This window comes from Giraffa tippelskirchi, chromosome 4, assembly GCF_054371585.1.
Source record: "Giraffa tippelskirchi isolate mGirTip1 chromosome 4, T2T-mGirTip1v1.2.pri, whole genome shotgun sequence".
Taxonomy (NCBI): Eukaryota; Metazoa; Chordata; class Mammalia; order Artiodactyla; family Giraffidae; genus Giraffa; species Giraffa tippelskirchi.
Window position 1 is genome coordinate 133,336,716 of NC_137278.1, and position 15,230 is coordinate 133,351,945.

The window sequence follows — 15,230 nt, forward strand, 5'->3', positions numbered from 1 at the left end:
CAAGAGTCCCTCAAATGTCCCCTAAATCTGGGCTGTTGCTGAGCACCGCCCCCCACCAAGTCTCTGCCTGTGAACTGGGCTCTTTGTTCTCTAAGCCCCAGTGAGTGGATAAAGCAATCCCAGATGAAGTCAGTGACAAGGCAGGATCCGTTCTGCATGCAAAATCCTAGAGGTTGAGCTATAAAGTCTTCATGCACATTCAGAGCCAGCTCCTCCCAGCCCAGGGGCCCTGGGAACTCCATTCACCCAGATTTCTAGGGCTGCAGTTCCCTCCTCAAGCTTCTTTTACCAATCAGCAGCCGCAGAGGTCTGTGAGGGGGAGAGGCTTCTGCACAACGCTGAATAGCTTGGATTTCATCAGAAGGGTAAATTTTCTGTTGCCAGAACAGAATACCCCCAATTCCTTAATTTCTAGGTAAATCGTTAGAGATTATTTGCCATAGTCCTAGATAAGTCCTTTTTCAGAATAGAAAAAGCAGAATTTTATTTACACAAGTCAAGGGTTCTCCTGTTGGCCGGGGCGGGGGAAAGGGCAGGGTAGGGGATTGGATGGGAGTCCAGAGGTGGGCGCTTCCTCTCCCGGAACCTCACCTTTCCGCAGTTTGCTACTTCTCGCTTGGTGAGGCAGAAAGAATTCTTGATGCTCCCAAAGTCCTTCACCCTATAAATGCTTCCTCAAGGAAGTCTCTTCTGCCTGACCCACAAGAGCAGCGGTCGGAGCGAAGCACGCTGCATCGCGCCGTTCAGTCCCCTCATGTTATGCACTCGGAAACCCAAAGCCAGCCCGGGAAAGTAGTGCCCCCTCGGAGTCCCCTCACAGAGAGGCCTCGCCCTCCAGCTGCAGCAGGGTAATGTCGGGCAGATCGAGGGGCTCCACAAGTGGCCCGTCCCCCCCCAGGAGGCCAGCACAGGGGCTCTCCGGGCGCTCACAGTGACTAGTGGGTGTGGCGGAACTGGGCATCTCCTTTTCTTCGTCGTCGTCGTCCTCCTCGTCCTCTGGATCGCGACCCAGCAAACCGCTGTCCCCGATCCCAGGCGAAGGGGTCTCCGGATCTCGGCGGGCGCCCGGGAAGCTCCCCTTGCTGCCGACCACGCCCAGGCCACCCTGGCGGGGCGCGGTGGTCATAATCTGGCACATGGAGACGATGGCTCGCTGGTTGGCGCACACGTCGTCCGAGAGCACCTGGATGTGCGAGGCCTGCTCGTCCAGGGCCCCCCGCATGGCCCTCACGTCCTCAAACAGGGCCTGCAGCTGGGCCTTCAGGTGCTCCATCAGTTCCTTCATGCCGCCGTTGTACTCCCCGGAGATCACGTCCCCCACGGCCGGCACGGTGGACACCTCCAGAGGGGCCGGCATGTCGCCGCCGTCCTTGGTCATGATCTCCAGCAGACCTTCCTCCATTGAATGGCAGAAGCAGGCGGTGGCGGCTCAGGGTCCGGTCCAGTCCGGCCTCGGGGTGGGGGAAGGTACGGGGAGGGGGAGAGGTGCCCGGAGAGGGTGGGAGGATCCGAGGGAAGCGGAGGCTCCAGACAGGGATGGAGAGGTGAGTCCTGGGCAGGGGGTGCGGGCGGAATCTGGGGAGGCCGGAAAGAGCCGGCGGAACAAGGGCTGGGCTACGGTCCCAGGGCCGGCGTCTCTCCGGCTCGCCCCGGGGCGAAAGCGCCCTGCCCTGCCTCGACTCCTGAATTGCACCCGTGTCAGCGCCGCCCTCTGGGCGCCAAGAGCGTCAAGTGCCCGCTGGTTCCCTGGGTCACAGGAGCGCTCGCACAGGGGCCCAGGTTGAGGCCGAGGCCAGCAGCGGGTCGACCTCGGGACTCCCCTCGGCCGTTAACGGGCAGCACCCGCGAGTGTGGTTGGAAGTGACAGGGGCGGGTCTCCCAGCGGCGCCGCGGTTGCTCCTCTGTTTCCAAGGCGACGCACTGCACGTAAATGACGTGTGTCTCCATGGCAACCAGGAAGTGGAGCAGAAAAGGGAGGACGGCTGGGAAGCTGCAGTGGGGCTCTGGATTCTGAGCTTGTGGGTGGAGCGGGAGGGGGGGGGGGACGCTGCAGTGGCCTCAGCTGAGGCTGAAAGAGCGTGTGGCCGCAATGTTTAATAGGGAAGCATGAGAGAGCAGTTTGCTGCATAAATCCCCAGGTCGAGGAGACATCGTCCCTCCCCTAGTCTGGGTAGTAGACACCGAGCGAGATTACCTTGGAAGCATTTTCACCTGCCCGCAATCCTTTCCCTGAGAATGGCGTTACAGCCGAGTCCTGCTTCTCTGTCCTGCTGCAGGAAAGCAGAGAGGGTAGAGATGCCGATGCTATTACCCAGACTTGAGCTGGAGTGCGCCGGCGCCCTGGAGCCGGCCCCGCCCGGCCTTAGCGGTGCAGAGGCGCAGGAGGGCACTACAGAGGTTTCCGTCATTCCCTTCTGCTTCTGCAGTAAATCAGCCCTCGCTGTAGATAAGATGGTATCGAAGCCGAGAAAAGATGGAATTCCCTCCCATATGAGACCCAATCGCTCCTACCCAGGGCACTGGGGGCTCATTTAGGACGGTGAGGCCAAGTGCTTCAGTTTTGAGAAAGAAACCTGCGTAAGAACAGAGATTTTTGTCTCCTCCGTGTCCTCCAGCACGGAATCCCCAGCACTTAAAATAGAACCTGGCGCATAGTAAGTAAACGCTCAGTACATTTGTTGGATGAATGTTTAACAAGAACCACTGTGTCCCATTCCCTTGTCCAGAACTCTCCAGCTCACAGGTAGTGGATTTTAGGAGGCCTGAATTCAATTTTGTTTCTGCCATTTATTAGTTCAGAGACCTTGAATAAATCGTTTTTCTCATCTGTTAGGGGATCGGACTGGATAATATCTGGTAATATTATTTCTAACTCTGAGTAACACTGCGTCAGCTCACAGTTGAAAGGGTGAACTGTCGACAGTGTGTGGAAGGGATGGCGGGAAGGCCCGGCGGTGTGGGGGGATTATGTAAGGGTAATTCCCTGTCCCCAGGCCCAGCGTCCAGGTACAGACATGCACCGAGTGTCTCAACCTTTGTGACAACTCCTTTCTCTTTTTGAGGGGTGGAGTGGGAAAGGAGGAGGAGGAAGAAAAGTTGAATTTAATATATTTACAGATGACTTCAGATTGAAAAGCAAACAATACCTGGGCAGCAGCATACTAATAATGACCTTAATAAATTGGAGGAGCCAAGTGATCAGAAACCACAAATGAAGTTCACAAGAAGAAATAAATCTGGGGAAGAGAAATGATGTAACACTTCAAGATGGGGAAGAGCTGGGTTTGGGTGAGTGTTTTGTATACTAGTGGTTCAGTGATAGTGGATGGGTTACTTTGAGGTTTCCCTTGTTGCATACCCTAGTGATGAGGAGTGGGGCTGACCCAGAGAAACTTTGCTGGCACTAAAGAACTTTTTGGCTTATTCCTTGTCTTACTGCTATTAAAATAGAAATTAAAAAAAAAAAAAGGAATAAGTGGGCAAGCATCCTAAACAGTAGAATGTTTAATCTAAGGCATTGTTAGTATAATAAAGTATTATACAACCCTTAAAAATTTGATATTCCAAAACAAATATATGAACGAAATTTAAAAACCTATTTATGTTCTTTATATTGTATTTTCTATGATTCAATCTTATTTGCTTGCTCATTCTGTCTTTCCTTCATTCCACAAACTTATGACTCTCACCTTGGTTATCATCCCCACCTCTACCATGTGACCTACAGGTTATTCTTAAAGCTAAGGAGAAGACAGAAATGCTTTTCCTTGGTTTCCCTAAGCACAGTCAAAGTGCACTGGTATCCACAAAAACAGACTTTACCAAAAAGAAACTGTAGGAAAGCTAGAAATATACAAGACATACAAAAACAACAACAACTGAGCTTACACAGCATGAGTTTCTGATCATACGATAGCAAGCATATTCTTAGGGCTTATGGGTTCAACCCTGTGTGTGTGTGTTAGTTGCTCAGTCATGTCCAACTCTTTGTGACCCCATGGACTATAGCCTGCCAGGTTCCTCTGTCTGTAGAATTCTCCAGGCAAGAATACTGGAGTGGGTTGCCATTTCCTTCTCCAGGGTTCAGCCCTGCTGTTCATCTTTCCCTGGAGGCCTTTGCTATAGTCAGAAAAAAAAATGGCATGATTTTCAAACTTTTGCCTAGATCTGTTGCTTTACATCTCTTGACCAGCACTTCATATGGATGATTTCACTTTGCTAGCTCCCTCACTCTTCAGAGAGGTCCTTGCCTTCTACCTATAAAGACTAACCCTGTCCCCAATACAGGGCCTTGCACATTAGCCTTAACCTTACATCAAACACAGTCCCCATACAGTAGGACCTGGGTTATGCCATCATACAAGGCCCTTTGCCACTATTGTTGAGGATATCATGTATGTCAAGGCTTTCAGCATAAGATTACATCATGATGCCCAGAAATGCTGGCATGAGGTCTGCTGAGAGTTCGGGGGGTCTGAGCGTAGAGGGAGGGGAAATTATTGGAGAAGCACGAAAGAACATGGGAAACAGTGCAGAGATCAAGGGGTGTGGCTGATCCAGTCAAGTTCCAGGTCAGATATTTGAGAGCCAAGGGTAGGTGGGATTGGGGGTGTGGACTAGTTACAGGACTTGAAAATACAAGGAGAAAATTGGTGCCTCAGATTCAAAACCAGATAATTTTAGGAATTCTGTGGGGAGTTGACCTAAGGGGAAATAGGAGAAGGGTCTAGTCTCAGAAAAGCAAGGGGGCAGATGCAGAGAGTGGAGCAAAGCCTCAGTCAGCTGGCTGGGTTACGGAACTGAGCTCTCTGGAAGTCAGTGTCCTGGGGTTTGTTAAGTGGGTCACTCCCCAAGCTGAATGGGTACTCTGTCCATATCACTAGGGTATTCACACACAGCAAGAAAACAATAACCCTTGTGCACTCTTCTCTGCTTCCTGCCTTTTTCTTGTCCTCTGGGAATCAACTTAGCTGTTCTATTTCTTCATCCCAATCTCATCAGACTATGGGGGGTGAGGGGCGGGGGGAGACTCCATGCTGCATGGGTAAAGGTCTCCATCAGGTACACCTAGTTCCAAGCCTTGAATTCTCACTAAACCTGTGATTCTTAGTAGTCTCTGCCATTTTCCTCTGTCTGCTGTCTTGTATATCTCCAGTCTTTATTTTATATAACTTGTATACTTTTTGCACTATAAATCCAGCAATCGTAATGAAGCTGCTAGCTTGACTCAGATCTAGAATGATGGTCAAAGTCAAGGAACAGCTGACTACTGCACCACAGGTCTGCAATCCCAGACAGTGCTCCCCAAATGTAAATTTTATGAAGCTGAGTTGCCCTGCAGCCCATCTCAGCATGATACCACATTCAAAAGAAGCACATCTAATAACCAAAAAGAATTAAAAAGCAATTGAGGTTTTTATTATGGTCTCTAGAAAAACTCTAAAGGGGTTTACATTCTTAGCACAGAGCAAAACATCTTAAACTTCTCATCCCTCCTGCTCTATTCATCTTGCTCACATGACCATAGCTGCTGCTACCCTTCTCTCTCCTTTCTTCCCAAACACCTCCAAACTTCCACTCAAGCCTGGCCCTTGCTTTTTCACTCCTCTGCCCCCTTTACTTCTTGAGCGTATTCTTTTTCTCTTCTGCAAGAAGAAGTTCCTTGTCCTTTTCAGCTCTTTGGATTCTGTCTCTCAATCCCCTGATCTGCACAGGTATCGGGAGCCCCAGCTGTCAATGACAGGGGTCTCCTTCCAAGAGGATAAGAAAGATCAAGAGACTGAGAATACTCACATTGTTGTGGATTTTGTCTGTCACATAGACTAAATTTTCTCAGCATGAGAGAGTGGTTTGCCTGGTGTTACAGCCAACGTGCTTGGCTCATCTCCTCCACACTTGTACAGAGAAATGGGCATGATCATTTGCAAGAATCCTAAACCATGTGAGCCTCTGACTGAAGGGAGTGGGGTCCAACTGTTCACACTCTCTGATGTCTCTACTGTCACAGACATGATCATGAGGTGACATACACAGATATACACAGTCATACTAAAGGCCTGAGCTAGACTTTCAGTTGCTTGCTTTGTGCCTTCAACCTAATTTTAGGAATCCCAAAAGTCACCCCTCCCCATTTCTTTCTCACCCGTATTAACTTTACTCAGAGCGAAAATTCCAGGGGAACTTTCTAAACTCTCACACAGTTTGCAGTACCACTGAAAATAACCTGTCATTTCAGTTAAACCCTGCTTGGCTGGTTTTCTTCATTGTCCACTGCAACAGCTTCTCTTGAATCAACATTTGGACAGGCTTTTTCACCTTTCAGTGCATGTTTAGTTATTTATCCTGTACCATGCTAGACATGACTAGTTCTAGTCCAGGTGTCACCGGGCAATTGGCCATAGATACAGACATTCCAAGATGACCTCTGGTGCAGGGTCTCATGTACCCTCCTCATGCATCCTCTCCATGTATCTTCTACCCCTAGAAAGTTGCCCATAGCTTAGGGCCTGGTTTGTCCCCAAGTCAGTATCCTTATCAGGCATGAATAACGTTGCATCACCTGAGAACACCCACAGTTTCTGGTGCCATAGTGCAATTTTTTTTTGGCAAATTGGCTCTCCCAGAATATCAGTCAAATTTGGAGGAAAAGTATGTCCAAGTGTCTGGACAGGGTATGGACTGTGGTATGTCTACCTCTGACTTCTCTTCCATTTAAAGAATTCTTAGAAATTGACTTATGCAAACTTCCAGGTCCCTTCTCACCTGTTGTTTTTTTTTTTTTTTCCCTTCTCACCTGTTATATCTTTCTACCTCTGACTTCTCTTCCATTTAAAGAATTCTTAGAAATTGACTTATGCAAACTTCCAGATCCCTTCTCACCTGTCATATCTTAAGAAAGTCTGTAGACAATTTATCCAAAAATGTTCAGGTCTCACTCTTACTAATGCCTCTACTCATGCTCTCTCCAGACTTCTCAGAAGCCCTAAAAGTACAGCCAAAAGTGGTTACCTACCACTTCCCTTTTGCTTTGAGGTGGTATTCCCAGGGCCAACAAGACTGCCAGCTGCAATAGTAGAGCACCCACTGAGAGGGTGCACTATGGTTCTACTCAACACACACAACTACACTAGTATTTGTGACTGTGTCATGAACAGGGTCCCCCAAAAGTAATCCACATCTTCAAAGGACTGCAATGGTGCTGCATCTTAGGCAGAAGTGAGGAGAAGGGCCTTTTCTCCAACTTTTTCACTGAGGCTCTGAAGCCCCTGGTTTAAGAAGTCTTACAGGAAACCAGCTCTATCTTCTGTGGTCAACTACACACTCACAGTTTATAGACGTAATGCCTGTTTTGTTTGTTTCAAGGCACAAGGATCCCCTTCACTCTAGAACTCTCTAGTCTCTCTGCTTTATACATCTCCACAGCTGGTAACATCTGTAATACTGTATTTTTACTTGTTTGTTTATTTATATATTTATTTATTGTCTTTTACCTCCCACTAGGTGTGAGGTGAAAGATCCCTAAAGATCCATTAGGGCAGAGGTTTGGTTTTGCTCACTGCTTTGTACTGGGAGGTGCTCAATAAATATTTGTTGAATCGATGAATGAATGAATCCATACCTGGAAAAATAAACATCTCCCTTAAGCACACGTAGCCTGCAGAGCTCCAACTCTGCCTTATCTTAGAGAGCAGGTTATCTTTGGTTTCAGCCATCTACTTCTATGATCGATGGCTTGTGTTCACACAATTCAATGGCCCTTTTAGTGGCTTTCCTTGAATAAAGGAATACTTACTATAAGACACATGGAAGTCCCCACCTCTTACAAAACAGAAAAGTACTTGTAACTTTGAAATAAGAATTACCATATAGCCAGCCACCCACTGGAATCCCCAGTGGCATATTCTGCCACCATCCCCATCAGAGTCTCAAAGGTTGGGGCCAAGTTTTAGTCCAATGTCAAGGTCAGAGGATTGCATGCTCTCCCCTCCCCTCAAATGTTTGAGAATGGAATGATGCCAAGCCTGCATCCTATATGTCACAGGGAAGTCCTGATTTATACTCTTATTCTACTAGAAACAGGCTTCAAAAAAGTACCCTGCCACTGGTTATAAGATTGGTAGCTAACTGAGAAAGGATATTATGAATAGAAAGATTACTATGCTGTAAAGTTAGGGTTTCTCTTCCCTTTGAGTTCCTGAGCTGATAGACTAGTAATTTAGTGTAATGTTAGCCCAGGGTACTTTATACTATAAAAAAAATTGAGGCCTTTTTGTCCTCTGCTTATCCCTTCCTTACTTATAAAAAACAAAACAAAACAAACAAAAACTCTCCACGTTGATCAAATATATAAGAGAAGAGATATGAAAATCAGTTTTTCCAGGATAGTAAAATCAAATTAAAAACCAAACATCAAACATAGATCAGAAAAGCAATATTCCAGGAATTGAGGTTAGTCTTCAATCAATATTAGTAGGACAATTTCAATAAGAACTTGCTGTTCTCAATAGTGCTATCTAGGTCTCTAAGAAGCAGAGGGCAATTTCACTGGTAATTGCCCAGATCAAATGCATTAATCTGGAACTCAGTTCCCCTCAGAGGGTGATCCTGAGTCACATATCTAATCTCCTGTTCATCCCATCTCATCTATCACCATATCACACACACTTCCAGGGGCCTCATATTTTATTAAAAATCAATTCCCTGTTACCAGGGACATTAGTGGCTTTTGCTTCTCAACAGAACAATGAGTACCATCTGAGACACTTGTAGGTGTGAAAGACAATAAACTGCCCACAAGTTTACATTATTAGATCACTGAAATCACTGGTGTTTCAATTGTAATGAGATCTCTGGGACATAATGTCTCTCTGCTTCGTGCTTGTGGATTTTTATTAGTGTTTCGGGGGCATTCTTTTCATAAAAAGAGTAATTAAGGAGACAGGTTCTAAGGAGATGGAGATGGAGCATGGAATGATACCAGGGCTATAATTTGAGTCTAAGGGAATAAAGGAAATAATAAACAGAGATGAAAGAGAAGGAAAAGCTAGAAGGAGATCCTAAATAAATTTTAAACTCTGAAACCAGCACAGAGGATAAAGGGCAGCATCACCCCCTGATTCTACTATGAGGACCAGAAGCAGAATGAAGCATTTAAGCAAAGTATTTAGAGTACTTCTTGAGAGTGCCAGATAACTGAGAGAAAGGAGCTTGAATTTCCTTTCTAGGAGGACTTGAAAACTGGGAGAGTCTTACTTGTCTGCATTTAGCTTGGAAAGAAATAGGTTTATTTACCCTTGAGACCAGCTCTGTGATATTTTGGCACCCCACTGCCCACATTTGAACCACAAACCCAAAGCTTAAAGAGTTCTGAAGTGACTGTGTATATTTCAAAATAAGAAGTTTAGTAATCTCTGATTCCATAGACCCTTCCCTAGTCCATTTCCTCCTCCCCTTTTCAATAGGCAGTGCCATCGTTCAGGCCCTGGTTATCTCACTCCTGGAGGAATGTGAAAGTTCCACTTGCAGCCTTTCCTCTGGCCCTCCCTTCATTTCTTCCTGTGCATCACAGCATTTAGAGAAATCTACCTTAAATTCAGGTTTGAGCCTTTTTCACAGCTTAAATATTCCCAAGATTTCCCATAGCTTCCAGCCTCCTTCCTACTCCTTTCTGCCTCACAGCTTGCCTTCTAGATGCACATACAGCTAGCACACTTTCATTCCTCCCCACCTCATTCATGCTGTTCTCTAAGTTTTCTCATCTTTTTTTCTCTTTCCTTTTCCTTTGGGCCTTTATTAATTGTGAAAATATAATGCAAATATATAAAAGTAAATAAACATAACACATAAAATTTAGTGAATAAAGGCAATAAATGCACAGTCACTCTCCCCAGGTCAGGAAATAAGAGTATTGCAGTCATCTTTCCTCCCCGCCCCAGTGTACGTCACTGCTATGCTGGAGTCAAAACTCTCTCTCCTGTGGGAAACCACTATCTTGATTGCCATGATAATAGTTGTCTTACTTTTCTCTATAGATTATCACATATTTATACACTGCTAAACAATATAGTGCAATTTTGCCTGTATTTGAACATTATATGGATGGAATCACAATGAATTTATTCATTCACTTGAATTTTATATGAATGGAACCATACATTTTATCGTTTTGTGTCTTGCTTCTTTTTCACAACATTACATGTGTCAAAGTCATCAGCATTTTGGGGATACCTGTGCTTTGTTCATATTGGTTGTTCTACTGTATTCCACTACATGGATATACTGCAGTGTATATATCTATATTCTACTGCTATGTTCTACTATTGGTAGACATTTCAGTTGTTTTAAAATTTAGGCTATTACTGGGTGAATATTTTAGTACATATCTTATGGTGCATATAAAAAAATTTTTATGAAGTATATGCATACAGATGGACTTGCTGAATCATAAGATATGAGCTTCACTCTATTAGAAAATATCAAATTGTTTTCAAAAGCAGTTATAATAACTTACACTCCACTAGCAGGATGAAAGATCTCATTACTCCACATTCTCTCCAACATTTGGTGTTGTCAGACTTTTAATTATAAATTTCTCTCTGATATAGTATATCAAGTGTCTAGATAATGCCTGGCTCATAGTATGCATGCATTAAATATTTGTTGAATAAACTAGTATTTCTTAATTTCCAAACACAGGAATTTTGTGGTTATCTTTTTATTAATAGCTTAACTCCATTGTAGTTGAAGAACCTTTCCTGTTCAATATCAATCTTTGGAAATTTGTTGGAATTTGTATAATAGACAAGTTGTTTGTAATTGTTATATATATGCATCAAGGAAGAATATATGTTTTGCGTTTGTTGGATGTAAAGTTTAGAGACATCCATTATTACAAAATTTAAAACAAATTTATAAAGTGTTTATTAAAATTTTTATACCCTAAGTGATTTTTTTACACATACTACAAATTATTAAAAAGAGGTTTTTGTAATCTTCTACTATGTTTGTGAATTCATCCTTCTGATAAATTTTTTGTAGTTCTGATAATTTTTGCTTTATATATTCTAGTGCTGTGCTGTAAGTGTGATTTAAAATTTTAAATTATAGTATTTTCCTGGTGACTTGAACAGTTTTCATTATTGGGCAGTTTTCTTATTCACCAGTAATGCTTTTGCCTTAAAGTGACTGATATGAATATAGCTATACCAGCTTTCTTTGAATGGGGTGCATGATTTCTCCTTTTTCATTTCTTTACTTTCAATTTCCAAAGTTTTAAGTGTATTTCTGATAGCTAGTATGTTTTGTTTTGCTTTTTGTCCATTTTGTCAGCCTTTTCTTTTATCTAGCTCATTTAGTGCAGTTATATTTAGTATTAATAATTTGGATTTAAACCAAATTTGTGGATTTATCTATTTCTCATTTCTGTTGGGTTTTGCTTCCTATATTTTGAAGTTATTTTATTAGAGGTTTAACAGTTTAGGATTGTTATGTCCTTTTGCTGAATTGACCACTAAAATCATTACGAAATGGACTTACTTAATTTCTAGTAAAATTCATCGCTCTTTACTTAGTTCAATATTCAAGGAACCACTTCAGCTTTTCTTTTTAGTGTTTGCATGCTATATTCTTTCCATTTTTTTATTTTTTCATGTCTGTGCCTTTACATTTTATGTAGCTTTCTTATAGACAGAATGTACTTGAGTTTTACTTTTTATCCAACTTGACCATCTCTACCCTTTAATTGGAATGTTTAGATCATTTATACTTATTATAACTGTTAATAGATTGGGTTTCAATCTATCATTTGCTATTTTGTTTTCTATTTGTCTTATCTTTTCTTTGTTTCTTTTTTCTTATTTCCATTCCAATGTTTAGACTAAGTGAACCTTAAAATTATTTTTTTTACCTTGGGTTTTGGCTTTTTAGTTCTTGCTTTTCTCTTTGTTTTGTTTTGTTGTTAATGCTTTAGAGCAGTTCTTTTCCAATAGAATTTTCTGTGAAGATGGAATTCTATATCTGCGTTGTCCAGTATGGTAACCACTACCTACATATGACTATTCAAGACTTGAAGTATAGTTAGTATGACTAAGGAACTGAGTTTTAAATTTTTATTAATTTCAGTAGCCACGTGTGGCAAGCAGCTGTTGTATCAGACTGTGTTATTCAAGAGTCTACAATATACATCCTGTTATGTCCAACCTAGATAGCATATTTAAAAGCAGAAACATTACTTTGCCAACAAAGGTCCATCTAGTCAAGGCTATGGTTTTTCCAGTAGTCATGTATGGATGTGAGAGTTGGACAGTGAAGAAAGCTGAGCGCCGAAGAATTGATGCTTTTGAACTGTGGTGTTGGAGAAGACTCTTGAGAGTCCCTTGGACTGCAAGGAGATCCAACCAGTCCATCCTAAAGGAGATTCCTGGGTGTTCATTGGAAGGACTGATGTTGAAGCTGAAACTCCAATACTTTGGCCACCTCATGCGAAGAGTTGACTTGTTGGAAAAGACCCAAATGCTGGGAAGGATTGGGGGCAGGAGGAGAAGGGGACGACAGAGGATGAGATGGCTGGATGGCATCACCGACTCGATGGACATGGGTTTGGGTAAACTCCGGGAGTTGGTAATGGACAGCGAGGCCTGGCGTGCTGCGATTCATGGGGTCGCAAAGAGTCGGACATGACTGAACGACTCAACTGAACTGAACTTGTCACAATGTAAGAACCTTACAATGACATACTTTCATTTTCTCCTTTTTGGTTTTGTTGTCACACATATTACTTCTATACAAGTTAAAAACCTGAATGCACTTTATTTTTACTTTAATCATTTACCTTCTTAAGAGATGCAATTTGAGAAAAATATTTTAAAATATTTTACCTAGTATTTATCAATTTTTGCATGGTCTATTCCTTTGTGTTGATCCAAATTTTCATGTTATTTTTTTCTGTCTGAAGAACTTCATTTAGCATTTCATCTGTTTGTTTAAAATGGCCTTTATTTCATCTTTATGTGTGAAAGATATTTTCTCTGGGTAAAAAGTTCTGGGTTGACCCTTGTCTTCACCTTGCATAGCTTTTTTAAGAACTCTGTGGTTACTATTTCCTTTGTTCTTCTGTAGCTGGGGGATGGCAGACTTTCATGTAAAGTTTCAGGTAGCCTTTTAGGTTTTTGCAAGCCATATAGTCTCTCTTGAAACTACTCAACTCTGTCATTGTAGAACAGATGCAACCATAGCGAATATATAAATGAATGCATTGGGGCTGTATTGCAACTAAACTTTGTTTACAGAAACAAGAAATGAATCAGATTTGACCCAGGGCCATGATTTGCCAATCCCTGCTCAGTATGTAATTTGTCTCTGGAATATCTTTATCCTTGGTTTTTAGCAGTTTGATTATGATGTACCTTGGTCTTGTTTTCTTTAAGCTTATTATGCCTGGATTTCATTGACCTTTCAAATTTTGAATTTTTTAGCCATTATTTCTTTAAACATTTGTATAGTTCCTAGCTCTTCTGGGGCTTCCTAGGTGGTGCTAGTGATAAAGAACCCAGCTGCCAATGCAGGAGACATAAGAGATGCGAGTTCAATCCCTGGGTTGGGAAGATCCCCTGGAGGAGGGCATGGCAACTCCATGTATTCTTGCCTGGAGAATCCCAGGGACAGAGGAGCCTGGCGGGCTACAGTCCACAGTGTTGCAAAGAGTCAAACATGACTGAAGTGACAACATGCATGCACAGCTCTTCTGAAACTTCAGTTACATGTATGTTAAACTGCTTGATATGTCTCACAGATCACTTTTGTTCTGATCCTTTCTTTTTCAATATTTTTTTCCTCTGCTTCATTTTGAATAGTTTCTATTTCTATGTCTTTAAGTTCTCTAATCTTTTCTTCCATAGCCCATAATTTGTTATATTTCCCTCATGAAATTTTAAAATTTTATTCATTTTTAAAATTTTATGATCTTCATTTTATTCAATATTAAACTTTAAAATGTGTGCTAAATTATCAAAATATTACTTTGACTCACAATAATATTATACATATTTAAACTCAGCACAATTACAAAATGAAACTGTTTACTTAAACAATAGGATTCTCCTCTAATAAAAATAACTTTAAATAAAAGGCTCAACTTCAAACTTTCATTGCTGTTTCATTCTTTGGCCTCCATTGTCCAGAAACAGGCACATTTCAACTCATTTCTTTAAGGGATATTTTGCAACAACTTTCTGAAGTTTTCCAGTTCTTTCATATTTGTAGAAATTCTTCCAAATGCATTAGACAATGATACTATTTCCTGTCAATTTGGATGAATTTCATACATGGGCCCACTTTCTGGTGTATTTGCTATCAATGTCTCTCTAAACAAGACCTTTAAGGCAGTGCCGAAACCCTGAGTCTGAATATTTTCCACAGTCAACATTTAAACCAGCCAACACAATCCATAATTTTGGAAACATTTCTAAACGGTGTCCTAAAATGTACCTATAATTAACTTGCTTCTTTTTTTAATTCCAAGCCAAAAAAAAATGAATTCCATAAAAATGTAAAAAAAATTTTTTACTTTATTAAATATTTCCAAGACTAATTTTTGAATCTTGTTGTCTGAAACTTAAACTTCATTTTCAGTGAATAGTTGGAAATCTGGGTGCCCAGGGGATAGTAGCATTTTAGATAAGGGCCTTAATTCTTTTAAGTAAGGAAAATACATGTTCTTAGGCCTTCTTGTCCTTCAGTCAAAATTCCATCAAACCCACTGGTGAAATTCTGCAATGTGTGTCCCCATTTTCCAAACAGCTATCTTGTAAAAACTCTCTCACACTCAAACACATATTATTGCTTGCATGTAGTCCATATATATCTGAAGTACACCACTATTTTACACAAAGACCTTCTAGCCATCTGTGAAAAATGTTCTCTTCATGTTTTCCTTGACTAGAAGCCAAAATATTTAAATATCTTTTATTGTCTGTGACTTTATTTTCTTCATAAACAATGATATTCCCTATCTTCCAAGCATCTGGTCCCTTCTCACTGTGTAATGTTTAGGATTAAGAACAATCTACATATTCAGTGCCAACCTATCATATTCAGCTGATATGTCGTCAGTTTCACAGAGGCTGTCTGAGGAATCATCATACTTGATCCACTGAAGAACTTTTCTGTGTTTCCTCACTTAGAGGTTCACGCCAAACTCTGTGTTACTCAGCTTGTTCATATCTTCAGTGAGC

The 15,230-nt window shown here is 42.0% G+C and overlaps 2 protein-coding genes and 1 pseudogene across 4 annotated transcripts in view; 1 reads left to right on the forward strand and 2 right to left on the reverse strand.

The window, feature by feature from the left end:
• Positions 1–457: 457 nt before the first annotated feature.
• On the reverse strand, positions 458–2,328 carry CCDC184 (coiled-coil domain containing 184). 2 transcript variants are annotated; one of them, XM_081589096.1, is made up of 2 exons: positions 931–2,328; positions 458–694 (listed from the first exon to the last, which is right to left on the reverse strand). In XM_081589096.1, exons 1-2 carry the CDS (start codon positions 1,400–1,402, stop codon positions 657–659), a joined length of 510 nt encoding a protein of 169 aa, XP_081445222.1. In that variant the 5' UTR covers positions 1,403–2,328; the 3' UTR covers positions 458–656. The 2 variants fall into 2 exon arrangements, with proteins under 2 accessions (XP_081445222.1, XP_081445221.1); XM_081589095.1 differs by lacking the exon at positions 458–694 and having other exon boundaries at positions 732–2,328.
• A 2,116-nt stretch (positions 2,329–4,444) lies between these two features.
• Positions 4,445–15,230, forward strand: part of ASB8 (ankyrin repeat and SOCS box containing 8) — a 35,645-nt gene continuing 24,859 nt past the window's right edge. For both annotated transcript variants that reach the window (XM_081589087.1, XM_081589089.1), the window contains exon 1: positions 4,445–4,571. The gene's annotated coding sequence lies outside the window, so the exon portion shown is untranslated. The remainder of the gene's footprint in view (positions 4,572–15,230) is intronic.
• LOC145545663 (ERO1-like protein alpha) lies at positions 14,204–15,217 on the reverse strand (annotated as a pseudogene).

Coding starts and splice junctions, on each gene's coding strand:
- CCDC184 (XM_081589095.1), bottom strand. CDS start 1,402: ATGGAGGAAGGTCTGCTGGAGATCATGACCAAGGACGGCGGCGACATG.